The sequence below is a fragment of the Doryrhamphus excisus genome, chromosome 15 (assembly GCF_030265055.1).
Source record: "Doryrhamphus excisus isolate RoL2022-K1 chromosome 15, RoL_Dexc_1.0, whole genome shotgun sequence".
Lineage (NCBI taxonomy): Eukaryota > Metazoa > Chordata > Actinopteri > Syngnathiformes > Syngnathidae > Doryrhamphus > Doryrhamphus excisus.
The window spans coordinates 10,652,642-10,675,095 of NC_080480.1; the positions used below are offsets into that span (position 1 = coordinate 10,652,642).

Below are 22,454 nucleotides of genomic sequence, written 5' to 3' on the forward strand. Positions count from 1 at the left end.
TCAAAAAGTGTTCTCACTTGATTTGCTGGTACGTATGTTACAAAATAGAGAGGCGGTACATTAAGGCAGAGGAGCCAACACCCACTGAGGCTTGTTACTGCTGTGGAACGGGTTTTAGAGGAAGGACAGCCACGTGTTGTGACATCCCTCGCAAGTTCCACTTTTCATTTTACAAACCTTTTTTTGGTTAGTTGGTTGCATTTGGCAATTTTTAAAACTATGTAGGCACCATGTTTCTGTTGGAGGCTGTGATTTGGAAGCCATGGCAAACCGGGAGCGAAACAAACGGGTCTTACTGGAGCTGGTGAAGCTGCCGGAGAACAGTCACTGTGCAGACTGTGGAGCACCAGGTGAGGCCTCCTCAGGTGTTTTGTTTTTGACTGACACCTAACCTCACAATCTTGCCCTTCCAGATCCAGACTGGGCATCTTACAAGTTGGGTTTGTTTGTGTGTTTAACGTGTTCTGGCATCCACCGCAACCTATCCAGCCGAGTAAAGTCCATAAAACTTGACTACTGGGAAGATGAGCTTGTGGAGGTATGGATCCATGTACTGTACACAAATAATATCATCGTCATTTCTTGCATACATGTTTAATCTTTATGTCTGTTTTTTTCCTCCTCTTTCTGGGAAGTTTATGAAATCAAGTGGCAATGCCAGAGCTACAGCTTTGTATGAAAAAGCACTTCCTCCATACTACTACCGTCCCCAGCAGACTGACTGTGCGTAAGTATCTGTCAGCATATTGAAACCAATTTAATAAAAACCTTTGAATTATCAGTGACGCACACAAAGAAGTGCAACAAACAGTAATGTATAAGGCACTACTAATCACACTTTTTATTTTAAAGAAAATGACACTAGCTAAGAGGTTTTAAAATATTCAGCCCTTTCCAAATGGTCATCATATATTATTTTCTATTGTGACTGTTTAAGCCCCGCCTTCTGGTTGGCTTTTAGGTGTCTGATGATGCATGTTTGGGCAAAACATCTTCTCAGAGGAAGCCATTATCAATGGATGACCTATACTTTATTATTAAATTAGACCATTTATTTTATGAATCAGATATTTTCTTAATGTAAAATTCATTGTAAATAAAATACATTATTATTGTTGTTTTATTTACGTCTACAAACCTATAAAAACAATAGGCAATGTGTAAAGCACAAATGTTCAATGGAAAGTAAACCAACTGATAAGTATTTCTGTCATTGTAATGTGTTGTTTTGGTGTTATTGTTTATTCATTTTATTCAAGTTAAATCTCAAAGGTAGAACAGTTACAATTTAGAGACCATAATATTGTAATATAACATTCATTTTAATGACAGGAGACGAGTAATATAAAATGCTCTCCTGATCAGTTGAAAAATTGACAATATTTACATTTTGCACTGTTGGATCTTAAGGAGGTTAAAGTAGAACTTCAAAATGCAAAAAGAAGAAATGGAAGTGAGGGACAAAAACAGTTTGATTAAGCAATTGACTAACTGGCTGTTAGAGTTTTAGACCATAGCTAAAAAAAACCCTGAAGCCCCCTTAATAAAAAAACATATTCAACAAAGGGTTTGAGTAACTATGCGGTTCTTGTTTATCACCATCAAGAATGCTGAAAGCCAAACTGGTTTGGGCATGCTTGATTCCAGTGTTTCCAGCACGCTACTGAGAATGTTGCTTCCGGGAAAGCATCCACAGTCTAGAACTGTGATGACCATTTTTGTCAACCTCTCTTGCCATCCATCCTTAAATGGTCTCAGTTCCATTTAGATCAGGTTAACACACGGGATGGTCCTGCTATTCCTGTGGAAGAAGTCCTTTGTCGGGCAGGCATTGTGAACTGCAGGGTTGTCCTGTTGAAAAAGTCAGTCATTGCCACACAGACGTGGGCCTTCAGTTGTGAGGGATGAGTTGCCGTTTGACGCCCCCGCACAACCTGAAGCTCCATTGTTTCATTGAAGGAAAAAACACCTCAGATCAGCTCAGGTGGGATCCCCTTGTCATGCCAGAAGCCATCAGGACTGTCAGGGTTACATTATTTTCTCATCAGAGAATAAAACATACTTCCACCTTTCAATGTCCCATGTTTGGTGCTCTCATTCAAATTTCAAACAAATTTAGAGTTAAATGAAGAACCCGTCTTTCCAAGATGCTGTCTCATGAACAACCAGAATCATCAGGATATAGTAACAATGCGAATACCCGAAAGAAACGACATTGAATGCATATTTTTTCCAAACTTTAGGCCTTTTAAAGGCTGTGGTCTTAAACTGGAAACTGAGGAACAGCATATTTCACGCTAATGGTTGTTTGCATTAAATTGCTTACTCATTTCAATTTCTTCTTTCTGTATTTCTGTATACCTCCTTAAGATCTAACAATTGCAAATGTAAATTCTTGCAATTATTCCAAGGGGTCTTAAAGTTTAGATTAGGAGTGTTTACATTATTCCATAACAGTTTTACATTATGGAAGTAGTAGTATTGACATTGGGTAAAAAGTTGAGAAATATATTAAACTTGCTACATAAATATGAATAGAAATCACATTTAGAATTTAAACAAATACTGTAGAATGAAAATTGTTAGATTTTTTGATGGAGTAATGCTGCAGTGATCCTTCAGTGTGTGTTTCCACCTTTAGCGTTTTAAGAGAGCAGTGGATCCGAGCCAAATATGAAAGGACGGAATTCACAGGAGAAACAAAGTATCCACCTCCGTCGTATACCACAGGTGTTGTTTTAATCCTATCATCAGTCTATGTATGATTAATGTTATGAGTACTATTCTTGTTTTAAGACGTTTTCCGTATGGTTTGACTGCAGGCTTCTATGAAGGGACGCTGTGGAAGAAAGGAAAGGAGAACATGCACTTCCTCAAGAGGAAGTTTGTTCTGTCGGAGCGAGATTTTACTTTGGTTTACTACAACAAGGAAAATGTTAGTTGATATCAACCTGCTCTCTTCTCCAACATGAATGATTGAATTAATTTCTTTGTCTCATCAAGGAGTCCAAAGGCCCAAAAGCAGTCATCGCTGTCAGGGACTTGAATGTCACTTTTCAACCAGAGAAGATAGGTCATCCCCATGGGATGCAGATTACTTACCTCAACAAAGACCGCACCAGGAGCCTTTTTGTTTATCATGAGAGCCCTGAGGTGTGTGAATGTGTCAATTGACTCCAACTTCCTGAAGACGCTGACAGTTTCTTTTTGTACCTGTAGGAAACAGTCACATGGTACAACGCCTTTCGTGCTGTTCGCTATGCATACCTAAAGACGGCATATCCGACCGGAACTGAAGCGGATGTAAGCACCCAGATATCATCCAATTAACTTATTCTTATTTTGCTTGACCATTGAATCTTTTCTCATTCTCTTTGTCAGCTCATACCAAATATTATGCACAATTACCTTAAAGAGGGATACATGGAAAAGACAGGGCCTCTGGTAAGTTTTTAGGCACCTAATGATCATACAAAAAATGTATTTGTAGTGCGGTTAAGGGATGTTTTATGACTTGCAATTCTCTACCAAAACACAGGGGGGCATTGTTTTCCTGAAAGTGAGCAACTGCAGCAGTATTTCCTGCTTCCTGTGTAGCAGTAGTGAAAAAAGGCCCCTTAAGCAACGTCCAGATCGCTGATATTCATTCATTCATTTTCTACCGCTTATCCTCACAAGGGTAGTGGGCGTGCTGGAGCCTATCCCAGCTGTCTTCAGGCGAGAGGCAGGGTACACCCTGGACTGGTGGCCAACCAATCACAGGGCACATATAGACAAACAACCATTCACATTCATACCGATGGACAATTTGGAGTCGCCAATTAACCTAGCATGTTTTTGGAATGTGGGAGGAAGCCGGCGTAACCGAAGAAAACCCACAGGGAGAACATGCAAATTCCACACAGAGATGCCCGAGCTTAATATACATATCAGTGCATAATGTTGTGACATTTTTACATAGCAATTAATTAGATTATGACGAGTCAGAGCTTTTCTTCCAGTCACACACATATACCAGTGACGTGAAAATGTATTGTCATTTAATGCCTTCGTATTTATACTGTGTTTTTATTACAAGCAAAAAGAACCATTCAAGAGGAGATGGTTCATTTTGGACTCTCAAAACAGGAAGTTGCTCTACTTCAAAGGCCGGATGGTGAGCATAAACACCAATTTTATTGAAAAATTCCTTACCTTGCACCGGGTTGATGTCTAACAGTGACATACAGTTAAATGTGCTTTTGTTCTTGTGACCATAGGACGCAGAGGAGCTAGGGGTCATCTTCATTGGCACAGAAAGCAACGGTTACTCTGTTGGCGACCATGCGCCAAACCACACTCGTGGAAACAAGTGGAAGTTTGGCCTCACCGTGGAGACGCCTGAGCGGCAATTCGTATTCATGTGCGAGTATGAGGGGGAGCAAAGAGAGTGGCTGGATGCCCTCGTGCAGGTCATGTCCAGGCCCATGGCACCACAGGATTATACCAGTAAGCATATGAAGAATATATACGTATGTGGGAAGACTGTGCAATAAAGCATACATGCATACACATTTTTCGTTTGTCTTTGCAGCTGAGGCCAACATCAGGAATAAAAGATGAGCATTGGAGGTGTGACAGGAAATGAAGCATTGTTGTATACACTAGTAGAACATTAATGGCAAATCATTGTTATCATTTTGCTCAATAAAATGACCGTTACTGTACTGTTCCTTAGTCCTCTTTGAAAATGCAAATGTCCCACATTTATCTTAAAACTAATAATCATTTTTCAATTTGGACAATAGTACTGGCTTTCATTCTTAGCATATACTGTACATTTGCACCAGATGGTGGTATTGTTCCTAATCAAAGAAAACACCTTTTTTGCAGAGTGCCTTGCTATTTCTATGGTGCGTCTATTTCTCTATTGTTATTGTAAAAACAGATACACGTCTGTGTGTGTGTGTTGTTTTTTTTACTTTAGCTATGATTGTTCCGCCATTTCCCAGTCGTTAAATATACAGTAAATAGTGGTATGTATGCAAATAAAAATAGGAATATATTACATGCTGTTTTTACTATAGTTTTGCGGAAGCTGGTGTTTTTTGTCATCAGTGGAAACTGTGAGTGAATTTTAAAGACCTCCCCTTGAGGTAAATATTTGTAATTATTGAATAATTTGTTTAATGCTATCAGTAAGTTCCTCGGAGTACTATTGCATGTATTGATTTCATTTTACATAGCAATACGAAACGTTAAAATGTTGAGAATTATAATACAATACATGTAATATAATAAACCAAAAAATGTTAAACTACTTATTTATTTATTTGTTATTTAATAACTGTAGTTCGCCTCTCTGCCACCCGGGGTCAGTATTCCACGTTTAGTTCTATGCATTCACATGAAGTTTGTCCTCGTAGGGCTTCCCGTAGTTGCCGGCTGGTAGTGGAGGTCAGGCATGCTCATCAAACAACTGCGAAATGCTATGTAACCGCCGAAACACACGTGAATTCCATTCAGGAGCAAAGACAAAAAACAGTAAGGCCTTTTTAAAATGTCGTTCCACTGAGCTAAGCGAGGGCTCGCTTGGACCGAACGCGTAAAGAACGAACAGAGCGACATAGAGAACTGACCGTCCGTTTTGTCCTACAAAGGCAGTTTGACAGTTAGCAGGGCCTGGTATTAGATAAACTGCTGTAGGAGGAGTGGCGGGCAACAAGAGGACTACATGAAGAAATAAGTTGCCTTCTCCATCAAATAAAATACGATTCAAGCATGAGGAAGGACGTGAGGATTCTACTTGTCGGGGAACGTAAGTCGCAAGTTGCTTTAGTTTGGCGAGGCGGCAAAGCGCTTTATCCGCTTAAAGTGTATGCTAGCTAGGAAGCTAATGGCTAGCTCTTCAGTACGTCAGTGTGTGTAACAATTATTGAACTATAAAATGTCTATTCCTCATACTACCATTATCCCTACTAAATTGTAGGGTATTGATTAGTACCTTCAATATTCTAGTTACCTCTTTACTGTTATGTGTACCATTGCAGCTTGTAGTATCCATTATATGTTAAATCCCTGTATAGCATTAATAATAAAACCCTTTTTTTGTTTTTCTGTACAGCCAAAGTTGGGAAAACGTCCCTAATCATGTCTCTGGTCAGTGAGGAGTTTCCTGATGAGGTGATGTATTATGAAGTAGTGACTGTACTCATAAACACTTGCAAAGGGTGAAAATTGTCCATAAAATAATTTATCTGACAAATACCCCACATGGTGGCGCTGTTTTTAAAACCATTAAAATGGAATTGACTTGAAATTTTTCACATAACAAAAAGCCACTGTAACTTGGGGTGTTTTGCTGAATCAGCAAGGAATTTGGTACGCATTTTTAAAAGATGGACAAGCACATGTCTACAATTTGAGCAAAAAACCCCTTATGAGTGGGACTTATTGGCCATAAGTCACTGACCATTTGTCCAATGATCATTAAAAAAAATGGAGAATATTTATTTACATGTTAATAACATCTCTGTCAATATGCCAGGATAGCCAAAAGGCTATCTGTATTACATGTATGCTAACATGTCCAAAACATTGTAAATGCATGTTAATATTATTGATGTCTTGAATGTTTGAGGTTCCTCTCAGAGCCGAGGAGATCACCATCCCTGCAGACGTCACCCCAGAGAGGGTGCCCACACACATAGTGGATTACTCAGGTATCGTAGATGGGTTATAACATCTTATGATTGACATGTAAAACACTCATTATGAGCCTTTTTGACATGTTGCAGAGGCCGAGCAATCGGATGAGCAGCTCTATCAAGAAATATCCAAAGTTGGTTTTACTTATATTTACTCTTGTATTGGAATGTTACCCAACCTTTTATTGTTTTTCCTCTGTAAATGCCATGCTAATTTGGGTTTTCATCCTTACAGGCCAATGTTATATGCATAGTGTATTCAGTCAACAACAAGAAGTCCATTGAGAAGGTGAGCACATTTTCTTCCCAGGTACTTACTGTTTAGTTGTGACCTGTATGAAACAATGGAAACATGATGAACAGAATTTCTGTTGTGCAGATGTACCTAATGTTATGGCCCTTGACTGTGATTAATCCATTAACGTTGTGCTTTTCTGCCAGGTTACGAGCCATTGGATTCCCCTCATCAATGATAGAATAGATAAAGACAGCAGGTGTGTGGCTGCCATCTTATTATTACCGTATTGACCTGAAAATAAGAAAACCACTTAAAGCGGTAGTTGCTTAATGACTCTACTTCATCATTTATCAGCATTATTTTAAAACTGACATCACAACTCCACCGACTCTCTGCTAACCTGGTGACAACCTTTGAGACACTTTTTTGTAGTGCAGCTATCAGGTCACTGCTGTATGTGAGTGACAGGAAGACAACCCCTGAAGCCTATTACAAGCCAAAATACAAGACCACTCATCTTTTTCAGACTATTTTTCAGGGGAAAACTAAAATCTTGCAATGTTATTCTCGTCAAATTACTACTTTTCCTTGATAGATAACAGCTTTTTCCTCTCAATATTTAGACTTTATTGTTGCAAAATTACTGCTGATTAAAAAAAAATCCTTATATTTTCAGAATGTGCCAGGGGCCGCAAATGGTCCCCAGACCGTATTTTACATGATACCAAAAATACCTAAAAATGTCTTGATTGATTTAAGCAGTGTGTGTCTTCTACAGAGTGCCATTAATTCTTGTGGGCAACAAGTCCGACCTGGTGGAGCACAGCAGCATGGAAACCATCCTGCCAATCATGAATCAATACCAGGACATTGAGACGTGTGTGGAGGTAAGAGAATCTCACCACACACGTGTGTTTGGGTGCACCGACATGTTGGAAGAGGGTCCATTTTAAATGGGCCATGATGGCAAATATGTATCAGGCTGCTGACCGATCTCGTTTACATGCCAGATGGATTGCTATCACACAGACCCACTGACACTGTGTTGTTGTCATGGAGGAATCTGGCCTCTGTCAGGCTAGTCCTAGTGCTAGATTACCTTCAAGGACACCAGTGAGGGCACATGTGACATGTTTTGTGCCAGACTGTTCTTTTAGTCAATTCTTACTTCCTCCAAGCTCCTAACTTCCTCCTAACTTAAGTCACTTTTGTCAGTTTCTGCCTAAATTGACCTGCTTAAATTCTGTTTTCCCCTGCTTAGTGCTCTGCCAAAAATCTAAAGAACATCTCAGAGCTCTTCTACTACGCCCAAAAGGCAGTTCTCCACCCGACCGGACCTCTTTACTGTCCAGAGGAGAAGGAGGTGGATTCTGCTTTTTGCATGAAAGATGGCACCACTGAAAAGTGTTCAAATTAGCTGACACATGTTTTCTGTATTTTAGTTGAAGCCCTCGTGCATTAAGGCTTTAACTCGAATCTTTAAAGTGTCCGACCTGGACAACGATGGCATCTTGAACGACAACGAGCTCAACTTTTTTCAGGTAACGCTTTCCACTCAGCTGAGCTTGTGATCAAGTACTTCATCAAGTGTTTCATCTAAATATTTTGTGTGATACAAAGAGTCCAAACATTGTTGTGGTTTGTGTTTTGATGTAGAGAACGTGTTTTAACACACCACTGGCGCCGCAGGCCTTAGAGGACGTTAAAAATGTGGTCAGAAGGAACATGGCTGATGGAGTCCAGGACAATGGGCTCACACTAAAAGGTTAGCAGTCAGAACTTTAATGATCACTTTTTTTGCTGACCTCATCTTCTCCTCATTTTTGCCCAAAGGCTTTTTGTTCCTGCACACCCTGTTCATACAGCGTGGTCGACACGAGACGACCTGGACCGTGCTCAGGAGGTTTGGTTACGATGACGACCTGGAGCTCACGCAGGAATATCTCTTCCCAGTGTAGGTGCCACAAAGTGTCCATTTACTGATTTCCATGGAGGTGGAAACACGTCTGATGGTCTACTTTGATTGTACCGTCTGTCTTCCAGGGTCAAGATCCCTCCTGACTGCACCACAGAGCTGAACCACAATGCTTACCTCTTTCTTCAGAGTGTCTTCGACAAGCACGACAAAGTGAGTTCTCATATCTACTATATGATTTATATGGAAACGTAAAATATTGTGGTTTAGGATGCTGTCATGAAATAATGATGCTTGTCAATTGTAACAGATTTGATTAATGTGTTTGTTTACTCAACTGCAGAGAGTATATTGTAATTTCTGTCTTCATAATATGCCTAGAATAACATTCGTGAGGACTATATAATCAACACATTAATAATTTTATATTTATGGCTGCTGCCATATATACTGTACTAGTACAGTACATCAGATCAGCATCATTTATTTGCGTTAAACAAATCATTATGTCTGAAGTATAGCATCTAAAAATCATAGTATAATCATTTCTTTTGCATCAGACAATCAGTTTCTGCCATTATTTCCTTATGCTGTCTCAGGACAGAGATTGTGCACTGTCGCCAGAGGAAGTGAAGGACCTGTTCAAAGTGTTTCCTTACATGCCGTGGGGTCCTGACGTCAACAACACGGTGTGCACTAACGACAAGGGATGGATCACGTACCAGGGTTACCTCTCCCAGTGGACGTCAGTCTTTTTAAGTCATGGAGGGATCTTTTCCATTGTGACAGGTGTATTGTATTATTATTCATGCATGTCTAACTGCCATGCAGGTTAACAACCTATCTTGACGTCCAGCGAAGTCTGGAGTATTTGGGTTACCTGGGCTACTCCATCATCTATGAGCAGGAGTCCCAAGCAGCTGCAATAACAGGTGCTGCTCCAAAAGTGGACTTGCCGTGAACAATGCATACATACAGCTTGTCTGAAAAGACATTGTTCTTACAGTCACTCGCAACAAGCGCATTGACCTGCAGAAGAAACAGACGCAGCGCAGTGTCTTTCGCTGCAACGTCTTAGGAGCCCGAGCGAGTGGGAAGAGTGGCTTCCTACAGGCCTTCTTAGGAAAGAACCTCCAGGTTAGTTTATTCATCCGTGCACACGCCATCAAAACTGGGCTACTTAAAGTAATATATACATTAAATCAGCATAGCCATGTGGTGGTTTGTTTTGTCGGTAATGTTTTACCACGTCTTCAGTATGGTTTGTATTTGTTTTTTTGTATTTTAATAGTGATACCTAAATATCCACTTCCTTTTTTTGTTGTTATGCTGTCATGGCTACTGACATAGCAGTGTATGGCGTCTAAAGGATCCAGACTGCAGTCATTTGATTGGTTAACAGGCTTGTCATTTTGTAATAACTGACCACAGGAGCCGTCGGTTTGTTCATGACCAGAATAGGCGGCCACTCCGTTGAGCATATCAAGCTTATCTGTCCTGCTGATATTTATAGACTTTGTGTTTTGCCACCACAGCGACAGAGACGGATTAGAGAAGACCACAAGTCCCTCTACGCCATCAGCACCACTTATGTGTACGGCCAAGAGAAGTACCTTCTGGTAGATAACGTTCCATACGTGTATTTTGCTTAGTTAGCTAAATATGTACATGTGATATTCCAACAAATATATTCCTCTCTGCACCATGGCAGCTCCACGAGGTGATGCCAGATTTTGACTTCCTGTCAGAGGTCGACCTCGCCTGTGACGTCGTCTGCCTCGTCTATGACGTCAACAATCCGCATTCATTTGAATACTGCGCTAAAATGTTCAAGGTGTGCACAGTATTAGTGAGACTCGGACGTCAACGTACAGCCAATTCATTCCACTCTTGTTTGGCAGCAATACTTCATGGACAGCAAAACGCCATGCGTGGTGATAGCCGCCAAGTCGGATCTGCACGAGGTACGCCAGAACTACAACCTCTCGCCGCACGAGTTCTGTCGCAAACACAAGCTCCACCCACCCCAGCCGTTCACGTGCAACACAACGGACGCGCCCGGCAAAGACCTCTACACGAGACTCACCACCATGGCCATGTACCCGTGAGTATTTCAACCTTTTTAAACCTTCTCGTAGACCAAATTGAAAAAAAAATCAAAGGATGTGGGGAACATTTTGTAAAAAGACTAAAAACAATACCTGCCGTCATCCCTTGTTTATCGTGGTTAATCGGCTTCAGACCCGAACACGATGAGTGAATTTCAAGTAATGGAACATTTTTGTAGTTTGAGACCTTTTATAAATATGTTTTTATAGCATTATTAGAGGCCTCTAGACATGAAATAGTGTTAGACTCCTATAGTATTTTTATACTTGTATTACCCTATATAGTTTACATAAATAAGACATCTTAAACATAAATATATTATAGACTCTCGCGTTACCATTGATGGCACACATGGTGGTTATTCTCATCGGTGTAATATTTGTGACACATCGTGGTATAGTATAGAGTACTACTGCAATGATGGAGAGAACATATGCGGTGCACTCCTGTCATCAACAATATTTGTTACCTTTCCCTCTGCAATCAAGACTGAAAGTATAAAAGAGATTCACTACAAAGAAGGTTAGATATTATTTTGAGTGTTGCAGACAGATTTTTCTTACAATTACTGGGCCTCACCAATCAGGTTTGACTGTGAGTCTTGTCTGTAAGTCATGTCCTAGACTCAGACTCTCAAGTCTATCCGCTTTCCAGATCTTACGAGGTGTCTTGACTCCTCCAAAGATGATCAGATTACATTTGAGAGCAGATTAGTTTAGCGGTAAGCCGGAGCAAGCACTCAGAATCTCAATCCTCTGAATTTAGAAGCAATGCAGTCAAGTCAATGGCTTCCCTTTCTCGTCAACCTTGCTACTGATTGACTCAGTCATTTAAGCCCAACACATTGTGTGTACACCTGTACTCCTGGCTGGATACTTGCTGCTCCGTACTCCACCCATGCATGATTGCACCTTGTGAGGCGTGTTTTGGTCTGTTTGCACGCACCGACATGCACTGTCGTTTTGTCTTTTCTTTTCTTCCCGCCCTCCCCGCAGCCATGTCCGTCTGCGTTGCATGTGTGCCTGCAACAAGTGCACCTATTGCCTGTGTCAGAAGCTCCTCAAGCTGGAGTTGCTGCGCAGCGTTAAGGCCCAACTGCGCAGAGTCGCACACAACAGGTTGATATGTAGACATAAGATAACTGTTTGTCCTATCACACCCCACCACCTCCCTTAGGCTTTCTGTAGAGCTTGCTAATGCTAGTGCCTCGATGCAATGTGTATATTGCAGTGAGCACCTTTGTGTTTGCGTTTGTGCATAGACTGCTAACATCCATTGTTATTGTGTTTGCCAGCCTAAACTACCAGGAGAGAAAACATTTGGATGAAGAAAAAACCAAATGAAAAGTATTTGTTCTCCTATGGTTTCAGGCTTCTTAGATTCCTTACTTACATCCTGGCTTCAATGTCATGTATTCCTCCTCATGCTTATGTTGCCACCCTCCTCTTTATTGTTGATCAAAGTGTTGGCAAACTATGGCCATCTTGTGGCAGTTATGATGCAACATAGCTGTGCTAGCTTAGCTTGTCTTTGCCTTGGAGTTGAAGCTGAAGTGTGAATGGCTGTTTTAGACGTCGGTCATACGAGGATCCATTGGCTTGGACGTGTCCCAGTAGATCTAAATCGCAGTCCCATCCTTGTACCTTTAAAGCTACCACCGTGCTCTAATAGACGTCGCAACATCTCATTTTGTTGTCAGACACATGGCGCAAGCAGACCTGAAGAACTCCACGTTCTGGTTGAGGGCGAGCGTGGGCGCCACCGTGTTCGCCGTGCTGGGCTTCGCCATGTACAGAGCGCTTCTAAAGCAGCGGTGATATCATTGGACAACCTCCACTTTCTCCTCCTCCTTTTTTGTTGTCACCTGAAAGACTGGCTGACCCATCAGGTTACCTCCTGGCCCCCTGCCCAATCATTTTATATGCATCTAAACATGAAGTGTCAATCCTTCTGTTGAGGGCGAAATGCAATTTGTGATGTTCTCCTCACCTCCCAGTCCATTATGAAATGCTGACAGTGCGGCCCAGGTCTGTTTTTAGCTGGAGGCTCATTTAGTTTCTTCTCAGGTCAAGTATTAGTCGAGGCAGAACGCCGCAAAGGGACTTGAGTGTGTATATGCAGTACAGTATATTCCAAGTCATGTATGCCCCCACTCAAACAGCACCTCATTTAACAACATGGATGTCATATAGTGCTTTCCTTTTTATTTATTAACCTGTCCATATGTTTTGTTTCTACACCATCACACATATTTTCCATGTATTTTTGTATTTAGCATGATAAACCATACGTTTTTGTCAGGTTTTCAACTAGCGCTTTCATTTGTTACCAGATTATTCTATTACAATTTGGGGGGGGGGGGCTTCTCAAGTGTGCCGTGTCAAATGGCGGCTAATTTGGCAGCATCAAATAAATAAAATGGTTTTAAATATCAAACAAAGTGCATATGTTGTATATGTTTATTATATGGCTGTAGGATAGAGGCACCATACTGTACATTTCCAGTTTTTACATTGATTCACAACAGTAAAATATCAATTTCACAGTACACATCACTTCACAATTAGGTGACTATTTCCTTTGTGTTTGGTAGAGTATGTAGTGTCAGGCTATTCAAAATCTAAGACAGGAGCATGCTATCTTTAAATCCCAGTGTACAGTGACGTACTTCATACATAGAAAAATGAGTTGCGATGTTGACCATAATTTAAATAATTATAACTTAGACAAATAATATATCCACTTGCCAATGTACAATGGCACACTGTACAGTACCTGCTCCTCTTGTCATGGACAGTAATGTACTTTAGGGTTCACAGATAAATGGAGTTGTTGTGACTGCCAATACTTCAGGAGATTGGAATGACTTGCTGCTGCTCAGCTTTCTTTGCACCAGTTAACTATTCTACAAACTCCTTAACGTGGTGCTTCTGCAAATGTCCAATGCTGCTACGGCTGCGTCATACAAACTCTGCTACTTCACTTCGCACGCAAAGCCCACACAGCTGTCATGATGGTGGTGCTAGGCTAGCTAATGTGCTACAGTACGTTACAGCCGTTGCGCCTCTTGAGGTATGTCACACAATGTTACAATTAGCATTTTCAGCAGGGGTGGGCAAACTTTTATGAAAAAAGTACAAGCTACAAGATCCAATCCAGTACATTTAACCAGTAACAGATCAAATCACCCTAAGTATTTCATTTTCAATTAATATTTCTTAGATTTAATATTAAAGTCTATGCATCAATTATCATAGCTGACCATGATCTTAAATTAGACAAACCAGCTGTAGCTCAACAGCGCCCCTACTGCTGTTAGCCAAGTACTGCACCCTAAAAGAAAGCTAATGTCCATCTATGTAGTGTGGAAGTATGCTAGTGTCTAACCTGATGATGCCATCAAAGCCAAGGCATCAGGCCTGCTCCTGCTCCCTCAGGAACTCCTCCAGTACACTGATGATGCGGCAGGCCTCGGGCAGGTCGCTGTGCTCGGACCGAGCGTTCTGCAGCAGCACGTCGCCGTTGCCGCAGCCCTGAAGGAACTGGCAGCAACGGAACAAAGCGTAGTGGCTCATCTCGGCCTGGCGCACGAAGCGCTTCAGGCTGTTCATGTCCTGGATGGCCTGCAGGGGGCGAAAGGAAACAGGTTTAGGACACCTGATTCATTCTAATCTCGTCCTTCAGTTGTTCCACCTTAAGTTTGAAGTTCTCCAGGATCTGTCGCAGCAGGAAAGGGTTTCCACGTTCTGCCGCGTTTAGAAAAGCCTGACTCCAGTCATCGCAGAAACGATTACTTCCTGTGGAGACAAAATATAAGACATCGAGTCAACCGCTTCCAGGAAATGTTGCAGTAACGCTTGCACCGACGTACTGGTGTTGGTGAGTGTGGGCGGGCTTTCGGAGCAGTCAATCATGAGGTCAGAGTGCGCGTCCTCAGACATGGCCTTGCACAGCGAGGCGGCTGTGGTCTCCTGCTGAGCCAGACCCTGCAGGCTGGCTGCTTTGATGAACCTGAGCAGCGACGACACAGTCAAGCGTGCGGATGCACGACAACACACCGTCCACTCACCGCGACACATCCGCCTTCGTCCTCTCGTCTGAGTTGGTCACCTCCACGTGGCTGTGACTCAGAGCCTGATGAAGGACGGACATGGCAAAATGGAAGGCAATGTGGATTTCAAGTACAGCTCAAATAAATTGACTGAATAGATAAATAAGAGGATCAGTCGCCCCTCAATTTTAACTGCACAGTAGACAGTTATGGTTTGGGGATGCTGGGCAGGTCAGGGGTCACCATACCCCCAATTTTTATTGCTTCGTCATTGACATACACATACTGCACAGTAGGTGAGCTCTTCATAGCTGTCCTCTGATGTATTTTTTTCATTATAGATTTTTAATGACCAATAAAGTGTGAAATCAAAACATTAATTTAGAAAAATTATGAATCCATTTGTTCATAACGAAATCACACAATAAACGCATGTTTGTGTAAGACCTTGGAAATAGTTGAAAAAGCACCAATCAGCAAGCTAGTTTCAAATATGGCAACATGACTCACCGCATGCAACAGGAAGCTGATGTTGCTCTGCACCAGCTGCACCACACGGTAAATGTGCATGACGGACTCCTCGTACCAGCGGCTCAAGTAGGGACGCAGCTCTGTCTCCAGGTTTTGCAGCTGAGGACAACCATACATGGGTTTTCTTAAAGGGGAACGTCAAGGGGGGCGTCATTCCCAATCCTTAGTGAAAATATGAACACATTTCTTTCCCTTTGCTGTGCATTCTGGCACAAGAAAATGAGTTAATATTAGTTAGCTACAATGGACTTCATAGGAAATACGTATTTTGACGCCAAAGCCCTCACAAAAACCCTTCAAAAACAGTGTCCTATTTACATAATGGACTTGTATATTAACCAAGCTACAATTATATTATTATTATTATTGTAGCAGCTAACATGAAAACAATATTTATCTGGTGGACTAACACAACGCCTCGCAAGCGGTTCATGTTAGTGTCACTCACAAACAGAAGAGTGGACACCTAGCTCTCAATTTTGACTCCACAAGATGCTCGTTTTCTGTCAGCATTTTTTACCTGAGGACTGGAGCACACGTCTTGTGCTGGAAGACACAGCCATCCCAATGAGAGTGGACATAGTAAGTGTTGGTGCTGTTTCTATGCTGCTATTGATGGAACTAGCATAAGGGTTTTAAGGGTTTTTTTAGAGGGCTACGTAGTCGCAATAGGTTTATCCCAATGATGTACATTGTAAGCTAGCTTATATTAATAAGTTTTCTTGTGTTATAATGCACAGAAAAGAGAAATAAATTGTGAATGATGGGCTAAACTCCCAAAAAGTGCAGTTCCCTTTTACAGGTGACCTATTACACTCATTTTACAAACTTCTTACAGGGCTCTCTTCCAAATGCACAAACCTAATTATCTAAAACTCGTTTAACATGATAATACAACATTCTAACTATGTTAATGGATCGGATAAGTGGAAAAAGCCCCCTTCAACACTGGTACAGAATACCAGTACATGCCCATCTAGTCCCAGTTAGGCATCCGTACCACCACATATTTAAATTTAGTATTTATTTGAATAATAACTTCAATAGAAGGTGGTTTGGTGGCACCGTCTGCATGCGAAAAAGTACTCCAGCTATGAATCCACCATGGGGGGCTGTCTAACAAGTCAATTCACTCAACATTTTCCAGCAGGAAGGTGCTTTAACAAGATGTTTTGTATATACAATTAAAGGTGCATCCATTGTCTACTGTATGTATTTAAATAATTCTCTCCTCCTGTACCTCTGGGGTTTGCAGGCTGCTGTGTAGGCCTTGGACGTATTTATCAAGTTCCAGCCGATATGTGCGTGCAGTCAAGGAACCTGAAGTGCCAAATATGATGAGCATTAATGACGCATATAAGAGTGAGAAAGAGGATATAAGTTGAGTCCTTTTTCGGAGCCTCCCAGGAAGCAGATGACGTATCCGTTGCCGTCTGCATCAGGTTGTTCGGGAGATCTTTCCTGTTCTAGGAGGCAACAATAGCAGCCCACTGCCTGCTCTGGAATGCTGGAGACAGAACGATGCATTTAAGGTGGGACATTTCATAAGTAGTGTTCTCAGATGAAAGTAATAATATCCCACCTGAGTTCTACCGTGGCGATGTTGCCCATGCCCCCAAGCAGGGCTCCTTTGCTCAGCCTCCTGGAGATGTATGTACGGAGCTCCGGTTCCGCCTCCATTGGCAGGCTGCTGTCAACCAGAGTCAGGCTGTAGGGAATGATGGCAGAGTGGAGGGGGGGTCAGTATGGATACAAGCAAGAGTGAGGAGGTTTGAAGCCATAACAGGAAGCAGATGGAGAATGCTGAATGGCAGAAATGTCATGTTGATTCCCATGGGAGCCTGTGGATGTGAAGCCGAGAGAGAAAGCAGCAGAACAGGACAACTCCTGTGTTACCTAAAGTCCTCCTGACTGCTTGTGGAGTCTGCTCGCCTCTGGTTCCAAGACACACTTTCCTCAGTAGCCTCAGATCTATGACAGTTTAATTCATCACCTGGTTAGTGTTTTCATGCACTGCTTGCAGACGAAGGGGAAACACAGCAAGGTTAACAACATACATAAAACACAGGGAGCTGGCTGCAAAGAAGGAACATGCACAGAAATATCAAATAATATGATAGTATAAGATGGATACCTTGTGCCCTGATATAAATAGATGGCATAATAGCAGTTCAATTGAACCTTCTGGTTGTATGCGGAAATGTCCTCGCTGTCAAAGTCATCCCTCTCCTCCACGTCGATGGAATCCTGGAATGACGACGTTTGGGATGTAAACATTTTTCCTCGCTTGTCGTTTTTTTTCGTTCATTAAACTAGTCAGTTTAATATCTGGTCGTTTAACAGCACGGGAGTTGACATAGGTATCGGCTTTTTTGTAGTTATTTAAAAGGCAAACGCTAGACTTTAGCAACAATCCAACGGAATGGGAGACGTAAACACTTTCTGCCGCGAAAGGGACGAACGCGCATGCGTCCTAAATGTACGTCCTGAAATATGTCCTACCTCAACAAGCCGTCACAGCTGTATAGTTCCTAACATAAAACCAAGGTTTATACATCTAATAAATCTGTTTGTCATTTCATATTGTCTATTTTGCGATAAACGAATCAATCGTTTCATAAAATACTCAAAGATAATAACGTTCTATCAAATGTCATATTAATATACAAAATGACGTTCCACATTCATTTAAATTATTTTATATACAGAAATGTTTTACTGTCCCCTTGTGGCCGTGGCTGGAGTTGGACAAACTGCAATTCCATAAACCTACTGTATGTACAGTACACAACTAGACAGACTGTTATTTAATTTATTATTTATTTATTATTTATAATTATTTGCATTAGTTTTGTGAAACCACTAGAAAAAGGTAAGGCAAGTTTGCATATTTAAAGCCGTGTAGAAGCTATAATATAAGATTTTGCAACCAGTCTGCACAGGACAAAAAGGCTAAAATCACCACTTTGGGTTCCCGCCCGGCCTCCCGATGAGGTTGCCTCCACCTCCTGGACCCAGAAAGGTGGGGAAAAAACCCCAAAACACAATACTAGAACCAAATAAAACTGTTTATTGGCCACGTTTTGGCTACTTGTTGGGTAGAATCACAAGAGGCCCCAGAACGATGGTGTCACATGTACTGGAACCTGAAACATATATAATATCAATACAATGTTTGCAGCACTGAAACAATTTAGCCTGTACCTTTCTGCTTCTGACGTCTTAAATCCTTATTGCTCCATGTTGGGGGATTCGGGCTGCAGATGCTTTCACAGCAGCGACACACGTCATCGCTCCCATCCACGCTTTTCCATCTAATGAAAACAGAACTCAGGTGCTTCCTGAATTAAAGCCAATGTTCATAAAAAGGTGTTACCTTGAATTCACATAAGAGCAAGCCTTGTTGACAGGGCTGCTGCTCCACATCTCTGATCTGGCTTTCAATTGACATGTTATAAAGATCTAAGAGGAAGAAAATTTAAAAAAAAAAAAGATCAAAAACAGTCTCTGACTTGTTGCAAATCATTAGTGGGTCATCTCACAGAGTTCCTTTCATCCTGGCGAAACAGGAAGGCATCAAGCCGCAGCTGGAGAACATCCGCTCTCTTCCGGGACAGGAAGTGACTTCTTGAGCCACTCAGTCTCGAGTCGGATAGACACCTGAGGGCAGGGGTGGGCTTACCATTACGAAAACAAGGCAATTGCCAGGGGATCCCCGAACGTCTCAAAAACAGATATTTTCTTCAATGTAAGTTACGTACTAATCGTACTTACATACGATTATGTAATTGTATGGTCATATCACCTCGTACTTCGGTAAAAATAAAAATAGGAAGTGAACAAATGTAACAGTTACTGATTGTAAAAATACCAGATGGAGGGGTGGGATTTAATAAGCTTTGCTTCTTCCTACTCCTTTTGGACATGTGGAACTGTGAACTGATTATGGGATGCATTCAATTGTAATCTAATGCATGTTCACATGAAATAAAACCATTACCATTACTGTTTGTATGTGCCAGATACTACAGTGGTCTTCTAAAATACATGTGATGCATTAAATGATTAATTACCCATTGTTTTCAATGAAGTAGTATCTGGGCACTGATGTTGCATCTGGAGACAAGGTTGCAACACAGTGATCCATAAAGAGCCATCTTTGATGTGTACCGGGTTTGCTGTAGGAGGCTTCAAGGTTGAGGACTTCTCCAAGGTAGAAGACGTTGGAGAGCCTTTGCCTTGTCCAGTCATCTGCAGCAGTATGGGGGAAACAAAGATGTTAAAGACCGACTGAGGAAAACGTGGAGTCCTCCCATACCGGACATCAGCTTCAACGAGAAGGGTGAGGTCTTTGGAGACATGGAGATCATCTGAGGAGGCTTCCGAGAGTGGCTGCTCACAATGTGTCTCCTGTGCAGACACACTAGAAGTAGAATCTAGCATATCAACCACTACAATTTGCTCAATGAAACATATTCAACCTCTAAGGGACACATGAGGTAGTACATGGTACATATTTACTAATCGCTTGGATGGCCATTTTAATATACCGTTATAAAGACTAGTACAAACCCGGTTAGCTTACATGGTTGGTGATGTGGGTACGGCGGCCTGTCGGGGTCAAAAATTGTTGCAAAAGTGGAGTTACTAACTAATGACTGAGTTACCAACAGCAACTCGCTCGCTCACTCACTCATTACCGAGTTACCAACAGCAACTCGCTCGCTCACTCACTCATTACCGAGTTACCAACAGCAACTCGCTCGCTCACTCATTACCGAGTTACCAACAGCAACTCGCTCGCTCACTCATTACCGAGTTACCAACAGCAACTCGCTCGCTCACTCATTACCGAGTTACCAACAGCAACTCGCTCGCTCACTCATTACCGAGTTACCAACAGCAACTCGCTCGCTCACTCATTACCGAGTTACCAACAGCAACTCGCTCGCTCACTCATTACCGAGTTACCAACAGCAACTCGCTCACTCATTACCGAGTTACCAACAGCAACTCGCTCACTCATTACTGAGTTACTAACAGCAACTCGCTCACTCATTACTGAGTTACTAACAGCAACTCGCTCACTCATTACTGAGTTACTAACAACAACTCACTCACTCACTCATTCATTCATTACTGAGTTACCAACAGCAACTCACTCATTACTGAGTTACTAACAACAACTCACTCACTCATTACCGAGTTATTGTTAGTAACTCGCTCATTACTTCCACTTTTGCAACAATTTTTGACCCCGACAGGCCGCCGTACCCACATCACCAACCATGTAAGCTAACCGGCTTTGTACTGAACTATCAATTCTATTTACAGAATAGGCACTGGAACATGTTTTAATCCCACAAATGTCTGTCATAAAAGCACCACATTATCTTAACTAAAATGAGCTAGAGGACGGCTAACTAGTAATTTTACCGCCAACAACGGAGCGGGGATAGCTACAGACAGCTACAGAGGTCGCGGTGCATGATGGGGCTTGTAGTGTTAGCTGTGTGTGACACATACTGAAACGAATATACGCCAGTTTAGACACTTATTCACTTTGAAAGGAACGTTTAATAATCCCAGTTACTAAGATAATGGGTGATATAGTTAGATATGTATCCTGTGTGTTACCTTTGATAGTGACAGGAAACGGGAATAACAGCTTGGGTCATCCTTGTGATGCCATGGCGACGGGGCAGAGGTGAGAAGATCAGATGGTTGGAGTAGATTACAGAATCGTCGGACAGCTTGACAAAAAAAGGCAGGCTACTTAACTTTATGGTTAGGGTTACACCAAATATCCTATAGCCAAAAAATAAGTCACATGAGAGCCATGATTGTAGCCAACCACAGCGTATCCCACCGGGTATCTTCCAGTATTTAACCGTTATTTTAACGTCTTCCAATATGAGATACTTACTGATAGCTGGGTGCCGCACTCTTGGAGTCCAGCCTTAACGATGTACTCAGCGTCTCCAGCAGGAAGTGCCTGACACGGTTTGGAGCCTGAATGCTCAGCACCCCCCAGAAAAAGCTCCCCGGGAGACACAACGTGTTTGGGTCCATAGAGGTCAGCCTTCACCTGGACAATCATTGACCTTTCCGTGCATGTCACGCGGACGGGTTGCGTCTCATCACTTGCGTCGTCCTTATCAGCGCTGATGCCGGAAGATTTATACTCACGGCCATCTTTGTCAATCATGGGTCCGTCCTTTAAGGTTCTGATGGCAAAGGAATGGGACAACAGCAGCGTGACAGACAGAACGATTGCCAGCATTGTGTTGATGTATCATGAAGAAACCTCAGAGTAACTCAAATACAATGAAGGGTTTGGGAAATCAGGTCACGTGTGGAGGACAGGTGGAAGTATTTAAGCATCACTTCATCTGATTGGTTCACACTCATCAGCCTCCATACCTGTTAGCTCATTTAATCACTGTGCCTTTCCAAAGTAGATGAAGAGCCAGCTAACATATTATATGTCTATATGTGCCTGGGTCTGTAATAAAAATTGATTTTAATCCGCTTGCTAGCATTGTTTTTAGCGTTAGCTAATAAACGTTGTATTATTCGTTTGTTTAGCAGTCCCTAGCGACATCTACAGTTCGGAAATCGAAGCGCAACGACCTTCGATTAGCTCGGTGTGAATGTGAATTTAAAAACATTACACCTAAAACCGTAGAGTGGATTCCCAATTTTAGAGTCACTGGTATTTTCAAAAGAAATGTCAGAAATAATTGCAGCCACTCGAGTTAGCGCGGCCGCCTCTTCTATGTCGCCGATTTGGCTGACTGTTATTTACTTCCGTAGTATGCCGGCCGTGCGCAGGTTTGTCCGCCATGATGGTGAGCAGAATCCAGAAACATTACATTTGGGAGCATGTACTAGGCACCGTTAATTGGGCCAATAACTTTTCAG

At 42.0% G+C, this 22,454-nt stretch overlaps 4 protein-coding genes across 8 annotated transcripts; 2 read left to right on the forward strand and 2 right to left on the reverse strand.

Annotated features, from left to right (window-relative positions):
- The first annotated feature begins 93 nt into the window (after window positions 1–93).
- adap2 (ArfGAP with dual PH domains 2) lies at window positions 94–4,703 on the forward strand. Its single transcript, XM_058049255.1, has 11 exons — window positions 94–350; window positions 414–538; window positions 636–727; window positions 2,642–2,730; window positions 2,823–2,935; window positions 3,004–3,153; window positions 3,220–3,303; window positions 3,382–3,444; window positions 4,079–4,156; window positions 4,260–4,488; window positions 4,574–4,703. The coding sequence occupies exons 1-11, from the start codon at window positions 263–265 to the stop codon at window positions 4,600–4,602; spliced, it is 1,140 nt and encodes a 379-aa protein (XP_057905238.1). The 5' UTR covers window positions 94–262; the 3' UTR covers window positions 4,603–4,703.
- A 664-nt stretch (window positions 4,704–5,367) lies between these two features.
- On the forward strand, window positions 5,368–13,335 carry LOC131103815 (mitochondrial Rho GTPase 1-A). 2 transcript variants are annotated; one of them, XM_058050381.1, is made up of 20 exons: window positions 5,368–5,797; window positions 6,104–6,162; window positions 6,620–6,701; window positions 6,777–6,820; window positions 6,922–6,975; window positions 7,128–7,180; window positions 7,703–7,811; window positions 8,186–8,287; window positions 8,367–8,465; window positions 8,581–8,689; window positions 8,758–8,878; window positions 8,968–9,052; window positions 9,439–9,584; window positions 9,671–9,771; window positions 9,846–9,976; window positions 10,375–10,458; window positions 10,551–10,673; window positions 10,741–10,943; window positions 11,944–12,066; window positions 12,648–13,335. In XM_058050381.1, exons 1-20 carry the CDS (start codon window positions 5,761–5,763, stop codon window positions 12,763–12,765), a joined length of 1,983 nt encoding a protein of 660 aa, XP_057906364.1. In that variant the 5' UTR covers window positions 5,368–5,760; the 3' UTR covers window positions 12,766–13,335. The 2 variants fall into 2 exon arrangements, with proteins under 2 accessions (XP_057906364.1, XP_057906365.1); XM_058050382.1 differs by lacking the exon at window positions 11,944–12,066 and having other exon boundaries at window positions 5,373–5,797; window positions 12,648–13,333.
- Window positions 13,336–13,393: 58 nt separating this feature from the next.
- c15h17orf75 (chromosome 15 C17orf75 homolog) lies at window positions 13,394–17,994 on the reverse strand. 2 transcript variants are annotated; one of them, XM_058050384.1, is made up of 10 exons: window positions 17,665–17,993; window positions 17,427–17,501; window positions 17,113–17,238; window positions 16,904–17,037; window positions 16,771–16,826; window positions 15,510–15,629; window positions 15,018–15,082; window positions 14,820–14,959; window positions 14,642–14,745; window positions 13,394–14,571 (listed from the first exon to the last, which is right to left on the reverse strand). In XM_058050384.1, exons 1-10 carry the CDS (start codon window positions 17,805–17,807, stop codon window positions 14,362–14,364), a joined length of 1,173 nt encoding a protein of 390 aa, XP_057906367.1. In that variant the 5' UTR covers window positions 17,808–17,993; the 3' UTR covers window positions 13,394–14,361. The 2 variants fall into 2 exon arrangements, with proteins under 2 accessions (XP_057906367.1, XP_057906369.1); XM_058050386.1 differs by lacking the exon at window positions 17,427–17,501 and having other exon boundaries at window positions 17,665–17,994.
- A 587-nt stretch (window positions 17,995–18,581) lies between these two features.
- Window positions 18,582–22,272, reverse strand: LOC131103818 (zona pellucida sperm-binding protein 3-like). Of its 3 annotated transcripts, none has more exons than XM_058050389.1 (9): window positions 21,954–22,272; window positions 21,457–21,757; window positions 21,168–21,283; window positions 19,849–19,940; window positions 19,604–19,781; window positions 19,073–19,190; window positions 18,907–18,992; window positions 18,735–18,844; window positions 18,582–18,676 (listed from the first exon to the last, which is right to left on the reverse strand). In XM_058050389.1, the coding sequence occupies exons 2-9, from the start codon at window positions 21,736–21,738 to the stop codon at window positions 18,618–18,620; spliced, it is 1,041 nt and encodes a 346-aa protein (XP_057906372.1). In that variant the 5' UTR covers window positions 21,739–21,757; window positions 21,954–22,272; the 3' UTR covers window positions 18,582–18,617. The 3 variants fall into 3 exon arrangements, with proteins under 3 accessions (XP_057906372.1, XP_057906371.1, XP_057906370.1); XM_058050388.1 differs by having other exon boundaries at window positions 21,838–21,998; XM_058050387.1 differs by lacking the exon at window positions 21,954–22,272 and having other exon boundaries at window positions 21,457–21,890.
- Between the last annotated feature and the right edge of the window lie 182 nt (window positions 22,273–22,454).

Coding starts and splice junctions, on each gene's coding strand:
- c15h17orf75 (XM_058050384.1), bottom strand. CDS start 17,807: ATGTTTACATCCCAAACGTCGTCATTCCAGGATTCCATCGACGTGGAG. Junction 17,038..17,112: donor ATCGCCACGGTAGAACTCAG/GTGGGATATTAT, acceptor TTCTGTCTCCAG/CATTCCAGAGCAGGCAGTGG. Junction 14,572..14,641: donor TGGAGAACTTCAAACTTAAG/GTGGAACAACTG, acceptor CGCCCCCTGCAG/GCCATCCAGGACATGAACAG.
- LOC131103815 (XM_058050381.1), top strand. CDS start 5,761: ATGAGGAAGGACGTGAGGATTCTACTTGTCGGGGAAC. Junction 10,459..10,550: donor GCCAAGAGAAGTACCTTCTG/GTAGATAACGTT, acceptor GCACCATGGCAG/CTCCACGAGGTGATGCCAGA. Junction 12,067..12,647: donor CGCAGAGTCGCACACAACAG/GTTGATATGTAG, acceptor TTTTGTTGTCAG/ACACATGGCGCAAGCAGACC.
- LOC131103818 (XM_058050387.1), bottom strand. CDS start 21,813: ATGCTGGCAATCGTTCTGTCTGTCACGCTGCTGTTGTCCCATTCCTTT. Junction 21,284..21,456: donor AGTGCGGCACCCAGCTATCA/GTAAGTATCTCA, acceptor TTTTTTGTCAAG/CTGTCCGACGATTCTGTAAT. Junction 18,845..18,906: donor TGCTCTTATGTGAATTCAAG/GTAACACCTTTT, acceptor TGTTTTCATTAG/ATGGAAAAGCGTGGATGGGA.
- adap2 (XM_058049255.1), top strand. CDS start 263: ATGGCAAACCGGGAGCGAAACAAACGGGTCTTACTGGAGCTGGTGAAG. Junction 728..2,641: donor CCCCAGCAGACTGACTGTGC/GTAAGTATCTGT, acceptor TTCCACCTTTAG/CGTTTTAAGAGAGCAGTGGA. Junction 4,489..4,573: donor GGCACCACAGGATTATACCA/GTAAGCATATGA, acceptor TTGTCTTTGCAG/CTGAGGCCAACATCAGGAAT.